Source organism: Marmota flaviventris, chromosome 12 (genome assembly GCF_047511675.1).
Source record: "Marmota flaviventris isolate mMarFla1 chromosome 12, mMarFla1.hap1, whole genome shotgun sequence".
Classification (NCBI taxonomy): Eukaryota; Metazoa; Chordata; class Mammalia; order Rodentia; family Sciuridae; genus Marmota; species Marmota flaviventris.
Window position 1 is genome coordinate 35657277 of NC_092509.1, and position 18594 is coordinate 35675870.

General features: G+C 36.4%; 2 protein-coding genes and 1 long non-coding RNA gene across 14 annotated transcripts in view; 2 read left to right on the forward strand and 1 right to left on the reverse strand.

Annotated features, from left to right (window-relative positions):
• Nucleotides 1–6081, forward strand: part of Nsun6 (NOP2/Sun RNA methyltransferase 6) — a 45671-nt gene extending 39590 nt beyond the window's left edge. For 3 of the 4 annotated variants that reach the window (XM_027928677.3, XM_071599858.1, XM_027928678.3), the window contains exons 9-11: nucleotides 786–934; nucleotides 4290–4415; nucleotides 5834–6081. In XM_027928677.3, coding sequence (XP_027784478.2) covers nucleotides 786–934; nucleotides 4290–4415; nucleotides 5834–6067 — 509 coding nt within the window. In that variant the 3' untranslated portion in view covers nucleotides 6068–6081. Of the gene's footprint in view, nucleotides 1–785; nucleotides 935–4289; nucleotides 4416–5006; nucleotides 5077–5833 lie in introns of all 4 variants that reach the window. The other variant, XM_071599859.1, reaches the window with a different exon arrangement.
• A 917-nt stretch (nucleotides 6082–6998) lies between these two features.
• The window catches only part of LOC139707824 (uncharacterized), a 41264-nt gene continuing 29668 nt past the window's right edge, over nucleotides 6999–18594 (forward strand). For both annotated transcript variants that reach the window (XR_011709247.1, XR_011709246.1), the window contains exons 1-4: nucleotides 6999–7335; nucleotides 10060–10185; nucleotides 11525–11768; nucleotides 13679–13864. This is a non-coding gene — a long non-coding RNA (uncharacterized lncRNA). The remainder of the gene's footprint in view (nucleotides 7336–10059; nucleotides 10186–11524; nucleotides 11769–13678; nucleotides 13865–18594) is intronic.
• Nucleotides 11211–18594, reverse strand: part of Cacnb2 (calcium voltage-gated channel auxiliary subunit beta 2) — a 351637-nt gene continuing 344253 nt past the window's right edge. For all 8 annotated transcript variants that reach the window (XM_027928530.2, XM_027928532.2, XM_027928529.2 and 5 more), the window contains 4 exons: nucleotides 15221–15372; nucleotides 13725–13820; nucleotides 12489–12668; nucleotides 11211–11733 (listed from right to left, as the gene is read on the reverse strand). In XM_027928530.2, coding sequence (XP_027784331.1) covers nucleotides 11239–11733; nucleotides 12489–12668; nucleotides 13725–13820; nucleotides 15221–15372 — 923 coding nt within the window. In that variant the 3' untranslated portion in view covers nucleotides 11211–11238. The remainder of the gene's footprint in view (nucleotides 11734–12488; nucleotides 12669–13724; nucleotides 13821–15220; nucleotides 15373–18594) is intronic.

Sequence of the window (18594 nt, forward strand, 5' to 3'; positions counted from 1 at the left end):
GACAATAGGTAAGAAAGCAAGAGGTAGTAGTAGATGGAAATGAATTAAATTGATAATTGTTTGTGTCTAATAGAGCTTTGCAATCAGAAAAGCAGAGAGTGAGATTTAGAATATTACTGTGGGTCCTGTAGGATCAACTAGCTGTAACTAAAGCAATCAGTAGCAGGTAGGTAAATAAAATGGTCTGCTTTTATATTTGTTAAAGACTTTCTCCAGTAATAGTAAATAGATCAGAAATTGGAATGGAAAAGTTATTCAAGTGAATGCAAAGGGAACCTTGATGAATCCAAGAAGGGTAATGACTCATCCTAGATCTTAGCCATACTGATGGCCACAGACACAAGGAGGCCAAAGAACTACAGAACTAGAACCAGGATGTTTGACTACAACCCACCAGGCTCTCTTTTCTTCTGGAGCTGTCTGCTCTAGGAATTAGCAAAAGAACTGTCAGTTTACAGAATTAATTCCAAGTCCTAGGTTTAATAAATAGTGGCTTCTAATGTTAGGGTATGGGGTATCATTTGATTAAACCTAGATCTATATGATATTAACAGAATAATTAGACACTATAATAACTACGTTTTTAACCTTTGTACAAAGTCAAATCTACATTAAATAGAAGTAGTAGGTTAACCAGGTACTTGATTAAAGGGAGAAATTGTTTCCAGTATTTTTTCTTCTGGGTTATAATTTGTAAATTCCTGATCATCACTTCTATCTTAAAGAGTTTTCTATTGAAGATCAATATAGAAGATAACAAGTAACATTTACAATCCTCTCTGTAGGAGCACCTCCATTCTTACCAGAATCTTTTGACCGAATTCTCCTTGATGCACCCTGTAGTGGAATGGGACAGAGACCAAACATGGCTTGTACTTGGACTTTGAAGGAAGTAACATCGTATCAACCGCTACAGCGAAAACTCTTTTCTGTGGTATGTTATGCTCCTTTGCTGTGAAGGAAGTTGAACATTACTAGTTAGACATTGAAAGCATTAGGAAAATGTTTTTTTTTTTAAATATTTTTTTTAAGAGGGAGGGAGGGAGAGAGAGAGAGAGAATTTTTTAATGTTTATTTTTTAGTTTTCGGTGGACACAACATCTTTATTTTATTTTTATGTGGTGCTGAGGATCGAACCCAGCGACCCGCGCATGCCAGGCGAGCGCATTACCGCTTGAGCCACATCCCCAGTCCAGGAAAAATGTTTATAGCAGCAGTTTTCACTGTAATCAAAAAGTGGAAACAAGCTGGATGCAGTGGCGCACACCTGTAATCCCAGTGGTTTGGGAGGCTGAGACAGGAGGATTATGAGTTCAAAGCCAGCCTCAGCAACAGCGAGGCACTAAGCAACTCTAAATAAAGTACAAAATAGGGCTGGGGATGTGGCTCAGTGGTATAGTGCCCCTGAATTCAATCTCTGGTCCCTCCCCCACCCCCAAATGTGGAAACCACTCAAGAGTCATAAGCAAATAAAAATTTGGTATACCTGTATGTTGAATATTATTCAGCCTTAACAAAGAGTGAAATTCTGATATATGCTGTAGTAAGTTTGGACCTTGATGACATTATGCTAAGTAAAATAAGCCAGACACAAAAGAAAAAATTTTGCATGATTCTGCTTATATTAGGGCATTAGAATAAGTAGATCTAAAAAAACAAAGTAAAGTTGATCAGCGAGTAAGACAGTGGGAGGATGGGGAGATACGGTCTAATGGTTATAGAATTTCTGTTTGGGATGATGACAAAAGTTATAAAGATGAATAGTAGTGATGGCTGTACAAATGTTCTTAATGCCATTGATTCATATATGTAAAAATGGTTAAAAGGGTCAATTTTATGTATATTTTACTATGTATAAGGCAAAGACTGAAAATAACTCATTTTAAATATAGGGCTCTCTTTTATGTTGACTCATCTTTTAAATACATAGGCAGTTTCTTTGCTGAGACATCAGTGAATTCCAAACATCCTGATCCATCTTTGGGAAAAAAAAAATTTTTTTTGCTGAGTTGTTCCTATACTTACTAATATTTCACACGTAGTTACCTATTGATGTGAAGAATCTGATGTAAATTATTCTTTTCATAGCCTGGGTCATTTTTAGCATACAAAAAGCAGGAAGTCTAACAGGGGCAAATGCATTAATTAAAAATGGGAAGGATAGTCTCCAGTGTAAAATGTAGAAAGACCATAAGAAGTGCAAACTTAACTGATCTCCAATGTGTTTCAAAAGAAGCCTAGGTAGACTATTTGAGGATTTGTCATTCTTGGAAAAATGGCTTAATGGATTTTTACAAAATATAGACAACATTTGATCAAAGATGACTTCATTATTTCCTCTCAGCCCTCTAACTATAATACATAGACCACAGCAATAATGGAAATAGTGATTATTCAGTCTCAAGTTGTCTTTGAGTTCATTTATATTAATCACTTCACACACCAATGTAGCACTCTTTGTGGATTAGATAACTATTTCAGAGACGACATCCTTGGCTTTAAAACAGAAAAAGCTTACATAACGTAGCACAATTTGGTTGTTATAGGTTTTAATGAGAAAATCTGTTTAAAGTATTTCACATAATACCTGGCACAGAGTGATAAAGTTTAAATTTTCCAGTGAAGAAAACAATAGTATATGTCCTGTGAGTGTGTTGTGTGTTCTGGGTTTTTTTTGTTTGTTTGTTTGTTTTTTGTACTGGGGATTGAACTCAGGCGCTTAAACCACTGAATTAGCTCCCCACACCTTTTTAGTATTTTATTTTAGAGACAGGGTCTTGCTGAGTGGCTCCAAACCTCTCTTAAGTGCTGAGGCTGGTTTTGAATTCATGCTGCTGCTGCCTCAGCTTCCCTGAGCTGCTGGGATTACAAGCCTATGCCACCAGGCCTGGCAATGTTCTGTGCTTTTAAAAACGGTTTTTGCAAAAAGTTTTTAAAATACAATCTGAAAAGATAAACTTTAGACAAATTCACTTTAGCATAACCTTATTTCTTGATTTATTTGACAGATATTTACTGAGCACCTATTATATTCAAGATGCTATTGTAGATGTTGATGATACAGTAGAAAAGTTTCACTAAACCACGCCCTTATTTTCTGGGGTTTCTATTCTAACTGGAGAAGGAAATAAGTTTATTATATTATAAGACAGTAATGCTATGGCATTATGGAGCAAACTGGCACAGAGTAATAAGGAAAGTAAGGTGGGAGAGATGCTAAATTGTAATATTTGGGATTTTATGTGGGGTGGTCAAGAAGAGCTTTGCTGACGAGGTGACATGTAAACTAAGATAAGATTGTAAAGGAATAAGCAATCTGAGAATTAGGAGAGCTTTCCTTCCTGGTGCAGAGATCCTGAAGTGGGAGTCGCCCTTTCATGTTCCAGGAACAGCAGGAGGCCACAGTTTCTGAAGCAGAGTGAACAAGGGTGAGAGGTGTACCTAGGGGGCATCAGAAAGACAACAAGAGACCTCAGCACTTAAGAGAGGTTCTGAGCCACTCAGCAAGACCCTGTCTCTAAAATAAAATTGTTGTCTGTGTAGGGCCTTGAAGGCCTCCTTGAATTTGACTTTGATTCTTAAGTGATAATGGAGGACATTGGAAAGATTTAGGCTGCAAGGTGACAAGTTTAGAAGGGATGTTGTGATAATGAGAATAGATGGTAGGAGAGCAGGGAAGGAAGCAAGTAGTTGAATTAGGAGACTATAGCTATGATGCAAGCAAGAGATAAAGAAGGTTGGGCCAGAATGACAGCAGGGGAAGTATTGAAGTGGCCAAATTCTAGATATTTTAAAAGTATACCAGTAGGGTTTGCTGATGGATGATGAACATGACAGAGGTATAAAGGATAATCTAAGGTTGGGGCCTGAACTATCTTGGAAGGATGGAAAGACTTTCTAGTAGGTTTCAGAGGGTAGATAACAGTTCATTTCAGGACATGTCAGGTTTGATAGTAGTAATTCCAAGGAGGCAGCTGAGTATATGAGTATAAAACGCAGGAAGAAATTTTGGTCTAAAAATGTCAATTTGTGCAATTTTGGGAGTGTTTGACCTATAATTGGTATCTAAAGACATGAAAGTGAGAGTGTTGGTCCATATGGGGTATGGGAGCTCCAAAGTAATTCATCTAGACTGGAATAAAATTATTTCATACTTAATAATATGCCATAGGGAACATAATTTTAATTCTCCCCAATACTTGAAAAATATTGTACCTTAAGGCTATATAATATTTTCAACTATTTCTGTGGTTTGGTGGTATGCCTGGTCTGACCATGGATTTCTTTAGGCAGTTCAGTTGTTGAAGCCAGGGGGTGTGCTAGTTTATAGCACATGCACTATAACATTGGCAGAAAATGAAGAACAAGTTGCCTGGGCCCTCACAACGTTTCCTTGCCTTCAGCTTCAACCCCAGGTAAGAGTAATTTCATTTTATTCTCTCTGTAATCTCATGAATCACAGAAAATGAAGTACAGTGCTGAGAGCCACGGCCGAGTCTGTATGGCCCCTGGCATTTTGCCAACAGTATTGATTGATAGGCGAGGCATTACTATCTGCCTCTGCCGCGACTTTTGAGTTCTCGCACTATTTTGGAGTTCTCGTGGGGATTTCCGGGGATTCCCCGAGAGTTCCCATTGGTTGGGGAAGTGCAGGAGGAGGGATTTCCGGGAGAGATATTTCCTGCTGGGGATTCCTGGAGAAGCCTCGTGGCGTTCGGGAGGATTCCCCGGGAGCTGTGTGAAGTGTTTTCCTGCAGTTTAAAAATAAAGTTTGTTCCTGCTTCAGTGGCTCGTGATTTGTGCCCAGCCAGACTGCGGCAGTACAGTGTGTCCTATGAGGAAACATGTCAAGTAAAACTCTGACTCAAATATCATCATAAACAAGAATGTCTCTATTTAGGTCCATTTTAGATACTCTGTAAGGAATTTCCTTGTCCTGATGAAAGTTCTTCCCTGGCTTTTTTTTTTTTTTTTAAATATTTATTTTTGGGTTTTTTTTTTTTTAGGTGGACACTATATCTTTATTTTATTTGTATGTGGTGCTGAGGATCGAACCCAGCGCCCCGCGCGTGCCAGGTGAGCGCACTACCGCTTGTGCCACATCCCCAGCCCTCTTCCCTGGCTTTTTACTTTGTCATGTCTTAAAATGGCACAGAGTTTGGGTGTAATTTTTGTTACATGTTTATTCTACTGATAGGTGTTGTTCTATTTTACTTGGCACTTTGTTTCCGAAAAAGCTTTCCCCCCTTTCCAGTCCTATATTTTTGTTATGAAATTCATTGAGAGCATTTTTTCTCATGTCAAATCATAGCCCAAACTGACTTTACTGAGGGGTATCAAAAGAGCAACCAAGAGAGAAAAAAAAAAAGTCGTTCAGTATTATTACTTCTTTATAATTTATTGTATGAAAAATGTTTAATTTTTAAATGCTCCAAGGTTTAGAGATAGTAAAGCTGATTTTTATCTATTGCTTTATTGATAATAGTATTCCATTTATTGAGTGGCCACTTTATGCAGGACACAATGCTACCTCTATTCAGTTTCAGAACTGAGTAAATGGGACAGAGCTGCATGCAGTTTTATGGTTCTGTGAAGTGCAAGCTTTTTGTAATTTCATGGTAATTGATAAGCATGTAGGACATGTTGGGTGCTCTTTCCCACATACTATATACAGAAAACAAAATTTACATTCCATAAAAGTGAAAGGCATTTACTCACTTTTCTGTTCTTGGAAGATGTGGTAGGTTCAACTTGATTTATCTTCTACCTTAAATTGTACCAGCCCTGCTTACTAATTACAGGGCATTCGTCCACATTTATTTGCTCCCAACAGGAACCACAAATTGGAGGAGAAGGAATGGTGGGAGCTGGCCTATCATTTGAACAATTGAAACAGCTGCAGCGATTTGATCCATCCGTTGTGCCATTACAGGATACTGACATTGATTCTCTCAGAGATGCCAGAATAGAAGACATGATTTGGCTGGCAAATAAGGATTGTATAGGATTTTTTATTGCAAAATTTCAAAAATGCAAAAGCACATTGGAAAAGGATCCTCAGAAATAAAAATTCCAAACATTTGTTGTTGTTTTTTTTTTTTCCCCTTAAATTGTTGTCAAGCCAACTGAATGATGTCCTGGTAGCTATGGTAACAGAGAAAGCTGCCAGTAGTTTAACCAGAGATCTGAAAAAGAGAAAGTATGTGTGTTTGGGGAGGGGAGGCTGAAATTATATTCTGAGTTTATGAAATAATTTTTTTCTCTATGTATTCAGTAGAATATAAATAAAAGGAGCTATGGATGTCTGGAACATTTTCATGTATGGTCTTAATTTATAAAGAATATCAGTTATTTTTAGTATGAAAAAAGTGGATCAAACCAGTGGAATAAAATTAGCAATATTTAATGTGGTTATTTAAAAAGTTTTCTGTTCCTAGGATCCTAAGTAGTTGTTTCCTTAATTCAGGGCCTGGGTCATACAACATTTACCATGTGCCAAGAACCAAGGGAAGTATTTTATCTTACTTTTTCTCCTTATTATTTGGTAAATCGTCTTTTAAATGAAGTTTGGCCTTTTCTAAATGATTTTACTTTTTTGTTTAAAGACTGAGTATTTTCTTTATGGGTAAAATAAATGAGAACATTCCACATTCTGGGTACCTTTATCATCTGTTGGACCACATTGTACAAGTTTTTAGAAAGTGCTTGGTAAGAATGAGAAAACCAGCTTCTGATAACAGGTTGTCACAGCTGGATCTTGTTCTATTGAACATAACCAGTTTCACAGGACAACTATGTTTTTGACTGATCAAGACAAAAAAAGAACACTTCCTATAAAACCTGAATTCATGCAAAAAATAAGATCACCATTCAAACTGCAAAAATGACCAAATATACTACTGTGGTGGCCAGAGTATCTACTTCTTAAAAAAAAAAAAAAAAAAAAAAAAAAAAAAAGGCTTGCTTCATTCTACCCAGGTGTTTTTGTGTGTGTTTTGGGGGGTGGGGTGCTGGGGATTGAACCCAGGGCCTGGTGCATGCAGGGCAAGCACTGTACCAATGGAGTTATATCCCTTTACCCAGTTTTTAGATAAACTCTATAAATACTCAAGACCCAACCAGAGTTTAAAGGCTGTCTTATTTGTTAAATACATCAGACTGTTTTGTTAGCTTTCATTCAAATCTCTCAAAATGTTACTGGGCCTTGGGTATAAGAAAGGAACTATTGGAAACAATTCCCTAATATTTGATTCGTTTTTTCCCTCATCAGTTCCTTTAGGAATTTCTCATAACTACTTATTGTATCCATAATGATTGCAAGGCCTCTTGGATCAGGTAGGTAGTAAGGTCTCTTCCTTGAACAAATCTTTCTTGGTCACACCCTTCTGAGTTCTCTTTGTGTATATCTCTGGTACCCATATCTTATGCTGTCATGGCACCTAGTACTTTGGCTTACCAGCCCTGTCCTGAGCCCCACTACCATGCTTGGAAAACATGTTGAAAATGGAGACCCCCCCTTTTTTTTTAATTGGGTCATTGCTTCAGAGTAGATAGTTAATAGATGTTTACTGAGAAACAATTTATTTCAAGCTTTATAGGATTAAAATATGTGACCCCTGCACACTCCTCATTTGGCCTAGTGTCGAGTAGATGTTATTTTAAAAAACATTATTTCTTGTGATACTTCTGTAACAGGGCTCCACATGCTCCCTCACATTTTAAATATTTCCTTTCATGCTGTCTGAAAAGCCTTAGCTGGGATGGTCATGGTAGAAGAGCAGTGTGGCAACAAACTTGTATGAACTTTGGATCAATACCAGTAACTCTCAAAATATAACTAATGCCGGTGAAATAGAATAGATATTTGTATATTTAAAGCAGTAAGAACAATAATATTGTTGAAAGTTTTCCTTTAACCTAGGTGATTTTCAGTGGGTGTTTTTCCTTCAAATAATTACAAATTGGAAAATGTAACTGTTCAATTTTAAAGAACACAAAAATGTAAGGAAAATCAGAAATGTAGGATAGAATGTATCTTTTAATATATTTTTAAAAATACTTGAATTCAATAGTATATTACTTTAAATCCTATCATATTTTACTTTAAATCACAAAATGAAGTACAAATAGTTAAAAATAAATTTTGGTAGAAATTAAAGTGTTTTCTCTAGCAGTGCAACTCCTGTTTTAATAAGAGCAGAGCATCTAAGACTAGTAGCAATACATCACTGAGCAAAAGAAAAAGGATGAGAAATGAAATACATCATAAAGATGGATCTTCTTCTTAAAACGTAATCCCCAAATCATTGCACATATTAAGGCAGGAGGAAGATCACTGTTATAGCTCATATCTTAACAAATCCTTTACATACCTTAATTTTTTTTTTTTTTTTAAATCCAGCATAATGGATAAAGGAACATCAAGTAGCTAGCAGTGCTCCTAAGGAAGATGCTCCACCATGGGAAGGGTTGTTGAATATGTAACAAGTTCTTAAAATCATTCCTAAAATTGGCAATTAATACTACTACTAATAAACAGTGCAGAAGCCAGCTCTTTATTTGTTTTATATGAATGACTTTAAACCAGGTTTGTTGAACAGTTCATTGTAGCTGACAGTGCATGTTTGTTTAACAGGAATGCATAGCAGACCATGTTAAAATGTGGCATTGTCCCAAAGTACAGTATGACTAAGACATCCTACATTTAGCAGCACCTTTTTGTAACAGTAACTTAAATAAGCAGTAGAGAAAAGCATAGGAAAAAATCGAAATGGGTATGACAAAGACCAGTAAAGAACATTTCCAGCATTTTCTAGGTTGACTACAAAAATCATGGTTGTATAAATGTATAGGTTAAGATTAAGCCTCTGCTGTGTGAAGACTAATTTTACATTCCACAAGTCAGTAAATATCCCATTGTCCTTGTGATTATTTCTTCATTTATAGATGTGCTACACACATTTATGCATATGCCCACTATACAGTTTTCACATAAATGCTCTATCAGATTCTTCAATATTTTTATTTAAGGAATACTCTAATTTATACTAATGTGTTCCACAGTCAAGTGAGAAACTAAGAGTCGGGGACAAAATTAAAAAGATGAAATCTATTAGCACTATTGATAGCAGCAGGAAAGGTAAATGCCAGTTATACTTCAAGAATTTCAGAATTCCAAAGTCGTTAATTGGGATGAACTAACATGTAAGAAAGGAATGGATTGGTAATTAATATCTTAGTGTGTGTTTTAAAAGAAATTTAAATTGGAATATATTTTTTTAATCATGTAAAGTTATGTCAAAACTAATGACTATATTCTGTAAATTTTTATAAGCAGTACAGAAGACTAATTCTGAAAGAAATTTTTCACTTAGATGATAAAACAGTTTTAAAACTCCAGTATTCTTGGGTGTAGGGGAAATAATGCCCAAGAATATTTGGCAAGAACTTGGAATAATTAAGAAAGCAAAACAAAAAATAAATTACTATAATTATTATTGTTAAATAAATTAATGTACAGATCTGAAGTTAGGCAATATAGATAGGCATTTCCTGGGACAAGCTTCAAGTGCTAGGTATTTGCACACCTAATACTGTCTTAACACTTGAGAAACAGAATTTTTTAGCATTAGCAAAATAGCATTGGAAGCTCCTACAGCAGTATAATTGAGGCATGGAGATAGTGTCTTCTAGATTCCCCTTCAGATTAGATGTATGAAAATATTAACATTTCATTCACTTCAAGTCACCCCATTTTGCCCTGATAACTTCTGAAGAGCAGAAACTTTGGTTATAAGAAGCACTTCTGGGTTCTGACGGACAGTGAAACTATTCAAGTTGGTGGTGGGAGGAACGGTAGGTAACTAGGAGATAAAAAACAAGATTAATAGGCAAGGTTAGAAAATGAAGTGGGAGAAGTTATAAAAATTTATTTTACTATGAAATACTTCCACAAGCTGTGTAAACATTTCTTACTAAAACAAATACTCTAACACACAAAGATTGGATATTTCCAGTGAAACACTCACAGTAAAAGTTGCCTGTATTTTTACTCTCTAGGAGCAAAAATAAGGAGCCAGCAGATGAATGCTTTCCTAGTTACCTTTGGCAGCAAGCTTCCTCACCTTCCCTGACTTCTCAATGGATTATTAAAGCAACATATAGCACGATTAAGTACAAAGCCAGGTGAGAATTCTAGATAGCAGACTTTAGTTTCTTCATTAGTCTTCAGCATCTCAATCATCTCAGTCACTCGTGCACATTCTTACGTACAGACACATGCACACAGCGGGTTCCAGCTCTCATACTCCAGTGCCGTGACTAGCTCCTAAGTATGTGTTTGTCACAATCTGGGTGAACTGTATGGAGTAGAACAATCTCTGGAGTTTGGTTATATTTACCATAATTTATGATTAAAATTATAAACTTACAAGGATGGTAGAACATTCAGAAATCAAACCTTTTTAAGTCAAGCAATCACACATATTTACATTATATACAGACTTTCTTTTAGAATGGGGAGAGGTGTCTAGACAACATTATTACAAATTTCCTGAATGTGGGCATTTCTAATCCCTGTAATTCATAAAGCAAATCTGCTGACTTGGCATTAAGACTCTAAAATAGTGTGATCAAACTGATATATATATATATATATATATATATATTATATATAATAAGGTGTTTGCAGAAATAACATTTACAAACTGTCTATACAGTACACAGTACTAGTACATAGAAAATAGAATCTAACTTTATGATCCCCTTTGTATAAGGCAAGACTGAATCTGTCCCCAAATTTAGTCAGCCAGAGGTACAAGCAAGAAACAGTGGTCCATGAATGAATGAATATGCCCATCAGGTATCTGGGTATTAAAAATCTGGAGAACCAAGAAATTCCACTTTTTAATCTGTGCTGCATCTGGCTTGCTGGATGTACATCAGCTACATTTCTTAAAACACCAATGTCGTCTGGACGGCAAAAATTTTGTTCATGTGGCAGCTACCCCAAACAGGTTTTGAAGAGTCTAGTATACAACCAGAGAACAACTGCTGTACCAGGCCAGTTTATATAGCACTTCCAAAAGAAAAGAATGGATATTAATACTCTATTTCATGCTATTGCTATTTAAGCAACAGCAATACAAAATATACAAGACAGATCACATGTGATTGCAATGTAGACCCCAAAGATTTTGTTTGAGGGGACTTGAGGGAGGGGGAGACAAAGGGCAAAAGTCATTGGCGGATGTAAACATCCCTATTCCATTCCCCAGCATCATTCCGCTTTTTGGATATTACTTCTCCATCCTTGTCACAGTAGCGATCCTTGGATTTATGACGGCTTCGTTGTTTGTTGCACTCATTGTGGTCCTGCTCTCGGTCTATGTCCCTCGAACGGTGCCGAGACTCCCTATGTCTGTGGTCACTGCTCCCATGGGTCTCATCTCTGTGGTTATGGTCACGATGTGGGGCATAGTGGTCCACATGTTCATGGGAATAATCTTCCTTTGGCTCCACATAGGCAGAGTCTCGACTCTCCTGGGTTTCAGAGTCAAAAGTCTCTTGCCTGGAGAGCCCTCGACTTGTACCACTGCGATGGTTGTGGTGTGTGGCAGAGGAGGAAGAACGATGCTGGGATTTCTTGACTGGTTCCAAACAAGGTTCTTCTTCAGCTTGGGAAGCAGAACGGGCAGGAGCTGAGCGATCAGTCCTCTGATCACCTTGAGAACCCTGGCAGTGAAGGGAATATGCAGACATTAACCAAGGTGAGTGTGTAAAGAACTAAGATGCAAGGCCATTCAGGTGTAGTTCTTTTTACATATCTGAAATGTTTAACCTAGGTCAAGTTACTTAGTTCCTTTGATAGTGTCACTGTTAAGGTTTGTACTATATTAAACTGGACTTTATTGTGTGTGGAAAAGCAAACATACTAACCTTTTTTTTATTATTTTAATGACTAATTGAAGGAGGGAGAAAGTTTTTATATATTGTAGTTCCAATGCAGGTGCAGGTCTGAGGTTTTTCTATATGTGGGTATACACTTCACAGCCTCTGTTGGAGTACATGTGAGTGGATTAAGAAAAAAAATAATTATGAAATGCTCAAATGGGACATGCCTGCATAGATACTCTTTACCTTAGTTCTAGGATGGTTGTACTAATCTCCGGGGGGGTGGGGGAAAGATATGTTCACTTGCCATTATAATTCCAAGTCCACTGAGGCAAGAGCAGTTAAGGAACTTGCCCAGGGTTGTCCAGGTGGTCTTTTAGGATCATGCAGTTAGTTTTAAAGTCTGTATATGTTGTGTTCATAGTGCTTCTCTTCAGGTATACAACTTGGTGAACTTGAGAATCCAAGTGACTCACACTTCTTGTCTTAGTTAGGATAGCATTAGTACACTACAGCAGGCAGTGCTATCTGGGTTTGGGTCACAGTGGTGTCACCTTTGGCATCCCACTTTCTCCATACAAGATAACTCCCCTTACCTGTGAGTTAGAGGCTAGGGTGGGGCTCAGAGTTGAAGTGGCTAAGGTACGGCTAAGGAGAGGGTTGGGGAGGTTGCTGCTGGGAGGATGAGTGGCCTTCCAGTAGGCCTCCAGATAGTCAGCAAGGTGCTCACAAGCATCTTCAAGCTGGTTCTCATCCAGGATCACATCAAACAACTCCTGGGGAGGCAAATATTTAAATAACACACTAGCACAGGACTGAGTTCCCACCACCCTCCACCTACTAGGGAGGAAGAGACTGATAAACCTGCACCACTTGATTTGCTTATGTGTTCTTTTATAAGCTAAGACAGCCAACAGAAATGTGGCACCTCAAATCCTTGTGTAAAACACTAAGTGAACAGGTGTCATAATAGTTGGTAAGGGTATAACAGTAAGGTTTATCAATAATGAAAAACAGTGAACTATGATAGGAGATATGAGAAAGAATAAAAATCTGAACAGTATAGGAAGAAGCCTGTTTTTGACACAGTGACTGCAGAAAGGTTTAATTTAGAAGTTAATGAGGTAATATCAGGATGTGAAATTTGACAAAAGCTGCTGAAGCACTCACAAATTGGCATGATTCAAACTTCATAGTAGTTTGTTAGAAAATACATGCCTCACTGTTAAAGGTTTTTAAAAATGTTTGTTGTTAATTTTAACATACTTCAAATCAACTTGATAACTTTTATAGCAGCACTTAATGGGACAGGTAGACACTTAATGGATTAATAATTTGAATCTCCAGCCCAAAGAAACAGTTGGCTCACCATGGACTAGCCTTCTGAACCTTGAGCCAAAATAAATTTTACCTTCTTTAAGTTGTGATTTTTAGGTATTTTGGTCACAGTACTAAAAATTCCTTGGACAATTAAGAGTAGACAACTGGCTCCCTTTATTTGCTTCTGATCGCTCCCTTCTGTGATCAGAAGCAAATAATACACCAACCCCAAAGAGATCCGTCTTACAAATCAACTATGAGGCTGCAGTCTTGTAGTTGATATTTAAGTGAGTATACCATAAAGATGCACATAGGATTTTGTAAGCCATGATCATTATCTGGCTTATTAATGTGTTCAAAATGTGATCCAGGAAGCAGACAGTTTTTCTTTGGAGACAATACCACTGTAAACAATTAGGATTCTCTTCCCTGACAAGCATTTATTGCTTTTCCAATGAAATTCCAGGTCTGATGTCTTCAACTGGATTCTCCCATATACAGACAAAACTTACTGGAGGGCACTGAGCCAGTTTATCTGCTGCTACCATCTGGACATTGAGGTGTTTAGCTTGGGATTTCCCTCGAGATTTTATTAACCTTTGTAAAACCTGTAAAAGAGACAAGTTTTCAACAGAGGAATCTCTTCACTCAGGTAAACTACAAGGTACATTAGTGACTCCTTTATCTAGGGACCTTTTTATATATAACACATATGTTTATAAATAGATTGAGCTATAAAAGACAAAATCTCTACAAAGTCAGTATGCTAACATAAATCTTATTTGCATCTTTGCATAGAGCTTACTGTGTCCTTTCTAGCCTAAGTTTTCAAACTGTTTGCTTCATGACCTCTTCAGGTTTTTTAAAAAAAATCAAAAACCCCAAGAGCTTTTATGTGAAATGGAAATAATAAAACAGCTACAATTAAAATTTTTTTTTTTGTAGTTGCAGATGGACAGAATGACTGTTCATTTATATGTGGTGCTAATGATCGAACCCAGTGCCTCACACATACCAGGCAAGCGCTCTGCCACTAAGCCACAGCCCCTAAAACAGCTATAGTTTTTGTCATAGAATACAATTATTCTGTATGCTTCTACAATGTATCATTTTGGTTGAAATATGCAAGAAAAATTTAACCTGCTACACAGTGTAAAAGGAGGAACATTTTAGTTGCACCCTTTTAGATAGGTGATATCCTTTGATGCTAAAATTCAACAAGTCGTCTCGCCTTTAAAGACTACTTGATATGTATTATCTGAAACCATATCACTGAACTTCTCTCTCATTAATTCCACTGGTCTGTCTGAAAATTTGGATGTTTGTAACATCATTTACTCATCATTTGGAAAATAATGGTTCACTGAGTTGATCAGATCTTCCCAAAACTGTTGACATTCATATTGAATTAAAACATGATACATGTTATATGCTCATTGGTAACAAATGCTGTTGTTCTCCTTGAAGTGATTGGCTTATTATGTTCAAGAAAATACTGACTACGTACAAACGGTATTCCATGGGGGGCGGGGAGAGTAGCTAACTTTGGCATAGCCTGTTCTAATTGGAAAGCAAACATAAAACACATTTTAGTAAAATCTGGTTATAGAAAATCTAGCAGCAGTGTCCTCATAAATACTTAATTTTCATTACACAGACTCTAGACCCACAATTTAACTATAATAACATGACAGTAATACAATGACTGTTGGTGCTGTTTACCCATAGTTGCTTTTTATCGTTTATGCAAATATCTTTAAGGTTTACCTCATGTATCCACTGAAAGTGTCTCAACCCACCAGGGATCTATGGACCACACTTAAGAATTACTGCTTTAACCCATTACACTAGTGGTGTTTTGCTTATATCAATCATAAAAATTCCTGATAATATATTTTTTCAACCTCCACACCCATCATAAAGGCATAGCCTGTTCTAATTGGAAACAAACACAAAACACATTTTAGTAAAATCTAGTTATAGAGCTAACAGCAGCAATCCTCCTTACCTTAGGAGACGAAATCTTTACATACACTATGATAGGGGCCAAAGATGTTTTACTGAGTTGAGCTGGATGATTAATAGTATCCGCATCAAGAACTACCAGTTGCAATGTTCTTGCAAGTTCAAAGATCCTTTCGATTTCACTCTGAACTTCCGCTGTAAAAGGGTAAGCAGAGTTCAGTTATTTAAAAATGTCATTTTAAATGCTACATTATTTCTTCAAAAGGAAGGTCAGATCAGCCAGTTTGTGTTTATAGGCAGCACAATTTTGATCAGTTATTTTTTGAAAAGAGCTATTTCTTTATAATACCTTAAGAATTTCTAAAATTTCCTTCAGCATAACACTGAGAGCCAAATGTTTTTGCTCTCTGCTGACTCATTTTTCATTCTGTGGAATCATAAAACTATTATATCTTTATTTCTAACCACTTCACCCTAGCAGCCATTGCCAGCTTTCCTGTCATTGCATGAGCTTATGTACATTTGTGTCCCCTATGATCATGCTGTTGAGATTTTATTAGCAAGCTGAACCACATGAAAGGTACCTATTACAAACTGTCCCCAAACACAAGAAATGGTCCTGCAACATTCATGCTTTATAAGGGCAGTTATCTATTAGAAGCAGCACTCAAAAACCTAAGCTATCACCAAACATCTAAAAATCTACTTGAGAAGCTAGGGATATAGTTCAGTTGGTAAAGTGCCTGCCTTGCATGCACGAGGCCCTGGATTCGATCCCAGCACCATAAAACAAACAAACAAAAAAGATCTACTTGAACTCCAAGAAATTGCATTCAGCTCATCTACTACTCTATGATCTTTCCAAAGATTCTAAAACCTGTGATGATGAAAATATTATCCATGCTGCCTAATATGGTAGCCTAGCTGCAGGACACTTAAAATATAGCTATTATAAATAAGTAACTGAATTTTTTAAAGTTTTATTTTAATAATTAGCCAGAAGCTGCTAGACTGCATAGGCCTGTAAATTATAACTTGTAGTTTTCACTGCAATTATTGGAAGATCAATTTATAAGACTCCTTTAAGCCAGCAAACTTGATCCTATGAATACCTTTGATTCCTCTTATGCATCTGCATTCATACCAGAAGATCCCTAGAAATAATTTTAACTGGCATATTATTCCAGAAAAGCAAGTCATTAATCATCTGACCTCACAGTGTTATAAATAGAGACCTCTTATTTACCTGAACTTCTTTAAGGAACCAGAGCTCAACATACTAGCTTTAAAATAATATTTGGTGACATAATGCCCATAATAAGGTCTTGCTAAAAGAAAATAAAAATACACATTGAACTTCCAAATTAACTAGTTTGTAAGAAACAGACTCACATAAATTATCTCAGTGTAATACAGTTAGGAAAATTTGGACTGTCAGTGCCTTACAGAATAAGTGACAAGGAAAAGATGTATGCAAACCTGAGATTTAAGAGATCTGTGAACTATGATGTATAGATTTCATTTGAATCCTGATTTAGTCAAGTAGTAATTATAATGCACAAATGAAGAAACTCAGCAAATTATGTTCGAGATTTGCTTCTAAATATCTAGGGATGGTTGTTGATGGAAGAAGGGGCCGAACTATAAATGAAACAGGAATAGTGTCTTTTGCTTTGCAGCTACTTGAGAAAAGTATTCCTGGCATGCTAAAGTACCACATCCATCATTCTGCTAAAACGTCACTTCCTCAGTGAGGCCTTCACACTATAAAATTGTACCCTCCTCAGCTTACTTTACTCCCTGGCCTGGTACTACTTCAGGACTCATCATCCATTGACTAATGAATGGTCTGTAAGTTTTTTACCTTGTCTCTCCAATGAGACAAAAATCCCTAAGACCAAGAATTTTGTATCCTTCTGTGTATCTGGCACTTAGAATAATGCCTATCACATGGTTGGTTCCCAAGTATTTGTTAAATGAATGGACACAAATCTCTACATGGTTCCCTAATACCTTAAGCGCCTTAATATTTTACCCTTGCCTATTCTTTGAATGATACGCTGCTTCAGCCAAAGTGAAACATGTTTTTATATATATATATATATATATATATATATATATATATATATATATATGTATATTTTAGTTGTTGATGGACCTTTATTTTTCTTTCTTTATATGTGATGCTGAGAATTGAACCCAGTGTCTCACACATGCTAGGCGAGCACTCTACCACTGAGCTACAATCCCAGCCCCTTGAAACATGTTTTCCAGAAGCCTCTTGTTAGCTCTCACTGTCCCAAATCGCCATCATTCCCTTTTTTCTTGACTGAAGTACCATGCTTCAAGTCTCAGCTCAGACCAGCTTCTTAGAAAACCTTCCCTTATGGCTTTTGTCCTCTACTCCATTGAGCTCTTATGTTTACCTTATTGCCATTAAGCTCCTAGGAGGAAGGGCTTTATCCAATTCATCTTTTTATTTGACTCTTCAACATAGTGGTTAGATACCATTTAAAAATAATGTATACACAATAGCTTTAGAAAGCAATGATAATCTAAATGCATCTCATTAATTCAATAGTAAGTCTAATTAGTTAGCTATCAGTTGAATCTATGAAAATGATCATTTTATAACAATTCCTGTGAGCAGCCAATAATGAGAGTAGTTGACAGATAAGGATTCATTGGTGAAGAATTGTTTGATAAGGGATAAAACAGTTTTATAAAGTACCATAACTAACCTTTGATTTCTAGTAGTTTTTCTACTTACATAATCTTACATCAGAGTAAACTAAAAACTTCTCTGTTAAAAGCTTGCATCCCAAAGGATTTGTGTATTTAATATATAAATGAAAAAGAACTATCTAAAGGTTAAGTATCTCACATAACCCTTGGAAAATTTACTTTATAAAAATATAAACCTCACAATCCAGTTAAATGTGTATCAGTGATTAAGCATATGTTTCAAAGAGATGAAATAGTTGGGAAGGGTCTGAATTTAATCAGTATAGGTTAATAAGCAATTTTCAGACATTACTCTGTAAACAAATTAACCAAAACTCCTATACTATTTTTACAAATAAACGATATTGGTGTCAATGGAGAATAGCCCTGAATTTACTTCCTCATTCTTACCACGTACACAAATTACATTATTCTGAATATGATTTCATTATTGATAATTCAAATTCTCAGCTCCTATTAGTGAAAACAAACCACAACCAAAACATCAGTACTGACAGCACGTGGAATTTTTAACTTGAAATATAAAAAATCTTTCCACACAATAAAATCAAGATTGTACCACTAGCTACTGACAACATATGCCCCTTTGTTTGTAGAGTACATGGAATCATCATCTGGCTAGATCTCTTCATTGTCATTCTTAGGAAAGCAATGTTCACATAGCTTCAGCTC